The 6,686-nt window shown below is 54.1% G+C and overlaps 1 protein-coding gene across 1 annotated transcript in view; it reads left to right on the forward strand.

Annotated features, from left to right (window-relative positions):
• Positions 1-6,686, forward strand: part of LOC106014024 (serine/arginine repetitive matrix protein 2) — a gene marked incomplete at its 5' end in the record, with an annotated part of 9,136 nt that continues 2,450 nt past the window's right edge. Inside the window, 2 exon segments of the mRNA XM_013091020.2 lie at positions 1-186; positions 1,525-6,682. Coding sequence (XP_012946474.2) covers positions 1-186; positions 1,525-6,682 — 5,344 coding nt within the window.

A 6,686-nucleotide genomic window follows, 5' to 3' on the forward strand; every position in this document is an offset into this window, starting at 1 on the left:
ATCCCTGGGAGACAGCCACACACTGACCATCACCTCCACCGAGCCCTCCGACCAGGGTGAGTTGGTCTGTCACGTGCACAACACGCGCGGCTCAGCCTCCCACACCTGTACCCTGCACGTGCACCCCAGAGGGCGCCCTCTACCGGTGGGGACCCCCGCCCTACCGCACGGACGCTGGACTCACGGGTGAGTGGCTTTTGGCTTTTTGTTTTAGTTTTTCAAAATCTCTCCTTGCAAAATCCTATTAAAATGACACAGTCAGATTGTCAGATTAGTTTTATCGTAATGTTGTCCTCGTGATGTGTTAGCTTATTGTCCTTATCTTTCCATCTTCTCTTTGCCTGTTAATCTGTTGTTACACTTCCAATGTTCAGCACTTGTGTGGTCTATTTATGCTGAAAGTGCTGTAAAACTCTTACTAAAACCTTTTTTAAAAGTTTGTTTTTCCCCTTTGCGCAAGTCTATCAAAATCGATTTGTTGTTTTGCTAAACAACTTTTATGCCTACTCCAAAACACATTTTTGTGTGGAGTTTTACTCAAAGGAACAAAAAATGTAATAATACAGCTTCCAAGTACACTACAGCTTTGGAAAGCACCGAACTTTGGAGGCCATTTTTTCGCTAATTTAACGTTTGGCACCCTACCTCCTTCAAGCGAAAATATCTCGATTTCTGTTCAGGACGGACGGGTATTTTTTTTTTCATCAAAATAAAACAAATGAAAAGGTGTAAAGATTGCACCAGTAATTCTATATGCCCAAAAATTGACGAGCGCCTGATTCCACCGTGTTGTGACACAAATAATTAATTATTTATAGAAGGCACCAGCCATCCATGTCAAAAGGTACTGTTTTACCCTCTCTCTCCTCTTTTTGTAAATTTATTATTTTCTTCACTTTTCTTCATTTACCTATCATCATCATCATTGCCTTTCTCACCCTGCATCAGGGTATAGGCCACGAAAAAACATGTTCCACCTTTCCCTGTCCTGGGTTAGTCGCTTGATGTCACTCCATGTCTTCCCACTTTTCTGTACATTCATTTCCGTAACTCTTCTCCAGGTTCCACGTGGTCTTCCCCTTGATTTTTTACCCTGTGGGTTCCAATCTAAGACTTTCCTTGTTATAGCTGCTCGACTTTTGTCCGCTGTCCTTCATTATTCCTGCTGATACAGAAGCTCCTCCGTCTCCCAAGATGGAAACATTATAAGGCATGTTTGTTCGTGTTTCTGTAACTTTACATTTTTACTGGGTCGGGTAGTTGACCCTCCGCAAACTGTCACTTTTCAGGTGACCAGACCTATGCACCTTTAGTCGCCTCTTACGTCACGCAGTATCACGGCAGGTGGATTCTTTGCTCCCCCACAGTAAAACTATGGGGCCCCCCACCTGCAGGGGTGCATTATCCTGTAGACACTCTTAATTTATGATTTTTAACTTGTTATTAACCGTTCCCCCTCACCACCCCCTTTAACCACCATCTTCATTATAGTAAAGGAAAATTGCTGTGGGTTTATATTTTCAGAGTGGAGGATGACGACAGCTCAGACAGAAGCACCGTGCCGGGTCAAAGTGCACCATCCACCCACCAGCCGCCCGTACCGGGGATATCTCTGAACACCGCCAAGTCACGCACTCCTTCCGGCCGTATCTCTTTCTTGAAGCCAATGACGCCTGCCCAGGAGTCACAGGTCTCGGGACTAGGAGAGGCGGCTCCTGAGGTGAGGATGGTCGTCAAAGTTCCTGGTCTGGGCTGGCAGGAGAAGAGAGGAGGAGGAGGAGGAGGAGGTGCCGGTGTGAGGCAACAGGAGCAGGGGAGTTCAGGGGCGGGGGAGAGCGGTGTGACAGACTTCAGGAGTGTGCTCAAACCCAGACCCGCCGCACCCCTCGTGAGAACAGCCTTGAGACCCGACACCAGCGCCGTGATGGACTTCCGGGAAGTTCTGTCCAGGAGTAAAAAGAAAGAGGCCGACCAGGTCTGTGGTGGCGGGAGAGATGACCTGGCCGGTGAGGGGGAGAGTAACGTAAGAGGTTTACAAGAGGGCGCTGGTTTGGTTGGGTCAGAGCTGAGGCGTTTGCAGGTGGCGAGGAACTCTCGGAACGTGATGTCACGTGGTGTGGATGTACCAGGGAGCGGGGGTGTGGGGGTGAGGTTGTCCCCCTCTAGGCACACGGGCGGCAGCCAGACACACAGGGAGCTGACCTATCAGCGCAGCCCGGCAGGCGTCAACCCGTTCGGTCTCAAGTCCGTGAACCGCTCTCTGGGCGCGCTGAGAACGTCTGGCGGGGGGCCGGGGGATGGGGAGGTTCAGGAGGCGCCTCTCTCGGCCAGGGAGAGCCGCTGGAGAGAGCGGAAGTACTCTCCCTCTTCCTCACGGGATTTTGAGCCTGAGGATGTCTCGACGTCGACGAAAGCCACGCCCATCTCATCGGACGCCACGCCCTCCTCTTGGAAAGCCACGCCCATCTCATTGGACGCCACACCCTCCTCTTGGAAAGCCACGCCCATTTCATCGGACGCCACGCCCTCCTCTTGGAAAGCCGCCCCTATCTCATCAGTGTCAACGAAAGCTTCGCCTTTTTCATCAGAAGCCACACCCACGTCGTCGAAAGCCACGCCCACCCCACTGGACTCCACAGCCACGACATCAGAACCCAGACACTCCCCCACTCCCGGGGCTGTCTCCACCTCCTCACACCCGGCAAGACAAGACAACGCCCCCTCCTCCTCCTTCAAAGACCGTTGGTTGTTTGGCAGCGGCTCCGGACAGCGAGTCTCTCCCGCCCCACTCACGTCTCTCGCAGATTCTCGCCAGCGTCAGAGCTCACGCGAGAGACGACCTGGCTCAAACGACAGACTGAACGGTGACGTCACAGAATCTCAAGGACGCTACAGTTCTCATCTGGCCAGGTATGAGTCAAGATTCTCAAAACCCGATAAAGGCGGTGGTTCTGATATAACGTTATCAGCCCGGGAGAATTCGCCAGGAACTGACTCTAGATCTAATGGCATCCGCTCATCTTTATCGAAACTTACTACGCAAAATGTTGACCCAAGTGTACTTACATTCGCCGCAAAAACTGAAACTTCCATGGAAAATCTGCACTCGGGTCGGTTGAGAGAAAATGTGAAGGGAACATCCTCTAGTGTCCTTGTGGGGCAAAGAGAAGACGAGATAGCCAAGAAAGCCTCGAAACAAGCGGAGAACCATGACTTACAATTGTCTGCTTTTTCTCTGGGCTCGGGGAACGCTTTAGAGAGTCCGGCAGCATCGAGAGGTCAAAATGAAACTACAGCGATTGGCTCATCTTTGGCAACCGTCTCTATACTTCCCCCTTCATTATCATCATCATCGTCGTCATCATCATCATCGTCAACAGCATTAAGACCCAACGCCGAGTCAGCTGTTCCAGTTTCGGCCTCAGTGTCATCCTCAGCCACAGCCGTGACGTCACCCCGCCAGGTGTCCCCGACAGCGGTGACGTCACACGCCGGCACATTCCCGACCAAACAACCTTCACCTTGCCCTGACGCTGGTGTCCTTGACCCCCGCCGACCCGCCTCGGACAGCCCGCTCCAGGCGGACACCAGCGATGACGTGTTCACCTCACAGTCGGACCAGAGCTTCTCCTCCGCTACCGAGGAAGCCCCGCCCTCCGTGACGTCATTCAGCGTGTCACGTGACAGTGGGCGGTCCTCCAGCGGCGGGCTCCTCGACGATGCGTCAGCGCCATCCTCGTCACGTGGTGTCTCCTTCAAGCCTGACATCGAGAAACTCGAGTTTGAAGATACCACGTGGACGTCCATGCCACCCAACACCACGCGGGCTGGTCACGTGACGGACAGAGAGGGCACGCGGGCTGGTCACGTGACGAACAGAGAGGGCACGCGGAGCGCCGGGCCTTTCAGAACAGAAGCGCCGTGGTCGGCCCGGGACGCCAAGTCTACCTCGTCGTCGCCATGGCAACCGTACTCCTCGGAAGCGCCAGAGGCTGTGGACGACTTCCGGAAGGTGAAGCTCCGCCCATCACCCCGCCCATCGCCACGCCCCGCGCCCGCCCCCGGGGACCTGAGGAGCAGCAAGTTCATGTCTCGCTCCACAGAGAGCATCTTTACAGACGTCAAGCTCAAGCCCGTGGCCCAGAGGGAGGGGTTCAAGTCCTCGGACATCTCCAAGAACGCCGCCTCTGTCAAGTCAAAGTCCCGGAGTAGCGACCTGTCGCAGATAATGAACAAGTTCTCTGTCCACACGCCTGCCTCGTCTACTTCTGCTCGGTCTGACCATGTCGGGAAACCTTCTCAGACCTCCCGGTACAAAGGACAGACAGACGTGGCTCCCGACTCAAGAAATGGCGCAGCATGGAAGTCTTCCACTTCAAGAAATGAATCTCCATCCCCAGCTTCTCTGAGGAAAGTTTCCCCAAACAGCTGGTCGTCTCCGAAGCTCGAACCTGTCAGCAGTAAAAGTATCTGGACGAAATACGAGCACGTCGTTCGCTCCAAGTCTCCCACCCCGCCCCGGGAAAGCCGGAGCTCATTTGTCGGTTCTGCCATCAGCGGCAGGGGGAGGGAGTACCCCCCAGGGGCCAAACATTCCTCGCCCAGGGACATTGCAGCAAAGTTTGAGGCGACCTCGAAGACGACAGAGAGCCAGGTTGTCGACAAGCAGAGATTTGGAAATAACGGCAAAGTAGGAGGAGGAGGTGGAATGACATCACAATTCCAGCTGCCCAAATCTGTGGGAAATGTGGACAGAGTTAGCGTCACGAACAAACCTCCCGTTCACAGGGGTTCAATTCCTAGAGATAGGAGCGATCGTCCAAGTGACCAAAAAGACGACGTGTTGTCAGTTCGGGCTGGATCAGGACCTCGGCGGAACCAGACACGAGACTCACCGGCCCGGAGGTCGGCGGAGAATGTCAAGGACGTCGCGGGGGCTGACGGGAGGAGAGAGGTGGCCGGGTCATCCGGGTTCATAGACAAGCTGCGTCAGTGGAAGGCCGAGGACCTGTCGCCCGACCGCTCGGCCGCCAAGGCGAAGACTCTGAGAGAGATTGGCAAGTCCCAGTCCAATTCCTCCCTGCCCACGTCACCGTCTGAGGGCGGGGTCAGCGGGTCACGCCTGGACAACATCCCGGACTGGGTCAAGCAGAAGGCTTACGCCAAACGGGGATCTCTGCAGCTGGACAAGTCTTCGGACCTGGTGATGAGTCAGCCCGAGCTGAGGGCGCTCACTCTGGGCGCCACAGGGGAGACAATCCGACAGCTGAGGGCTCAGGCTGATCACGTGAGGAGAGGTCAGGTGACGAGTGCCGGTCGGCTCAGCGGAAGTTGTGACGATGTGCAGAGTCGTGATGTGGACACAGAGACTGATGACGTAGAAAGCAGAGTGGGGAATTCAGCGATGGGTGAGGAGGTGAGGAGGTCAAAAGACAATGACATAATTAATGGGACGCAAAGTTCAAAGGTGAAAGAGGAAACGGAAGACTTGAATAGGTTTAAAATAGACGACAGAACTGATGAGTTTAAAGGTGGAAAGATCAATGAAGTTTTCACCACAGTTAAAGACAAAGAAACAGATAGAAATACAAACTTTTCAAACTCGGAAAATGCAGCGACCCTCCCATCAAAAGACCAGGCGAAGTCGCTAACACAAGTGAGCCACACTTCTCTGAGAAGAGGAGGAGGAGGAGGAGGCGGAGGAGGAGGAGGAGGAGGAGGACTCCGGAATACCACCCCACCAGCCCCTCCCCATGCAGCAGCCAACAGAACCTCCCCTGAAGCAGAAGCCAAACCCTCCTGGCTCAACCGGAAGCCCGTGACAGACATCGAGGGGAGGATCAAAGCCAACGCCTCGCCGCGGACTCAGAGGGAGACAACTCCGGAGTGGCTCAGGCTCAGACCGTCTCAGGACGTCAAGATAGATCGGCACACGGAGAATGAGCGGAAGCGATTTGAAGTCAACCCCAACACTTTTGAGAGACCGAAAGGCAGAAACAACAATGATGGTTCAGGTGAAGCCGCTCAAAGTTCACAAACCTTGCAGGCTTCAAGTTTATCCTCAACCAGCCCTGGGAATGTGGACAGAAATAGGGAGACGGCTGCACTCGCAGCTGGTAATGTGGATAAATCTAAGATGACCTTCTCTGAACAAGATTCTCTCATCAATGCGCGTTCACCTGCTCAGTTTGGCGGTACATCTTCTGAACCAACGTCTCAGTCAGTGGATAATGTACCTGTAGTAAGAGGTACGGGTGGTAACAGTGGCGTCAGAGGTACTGGTGACAACAGTGACGTCAGGACAGAAAAACTCCCAGGACTGAGTGATGAGTCAGTGTCGTCATTACCGTCTAAGGAACCAGCGCTCCTGACTGATGACGTCAAAATCGTGTCTGACAGGAGTTCTCGCGTGGGTCGAGGTCAGAGGACCGACCAGCCTTCTGGGACAGTCCAGGAGCGAGTGTACAGGCCAGGTGGTGATGAGGCAGCGGTAGGATTGAAACCGACAGCAACGCCAAGCCAGTTTACAACAGAAGGCGTTGCTAACTCGTCGTCATGGAAACGATCGTCCACTGTTGACCCGAAGGAGAAAACATCTCAGCAGGACGGGGAGCCGGCGACAAGCTCTGGTTTGACCCCAATCAAAGAGCCAGTGACTCCCGCCCCCACCTCACCCACCACCGCCC

Source organism: Aplysia californica, unplaced genomic scaffold (genome assembly GCF_000002075.1).
Source record: "Aplysia californica isolate F4 #8 unplaced genomic scaffold, AplCal3.0 scaffold01868, whole genome shotgun sequence".
Lineage (NCBI taxonomy): Eukaryota > Metazoa > Mollusca > Gastropoda > Aplysiida > Aplysiidae > Aplysia > Aplysia californica.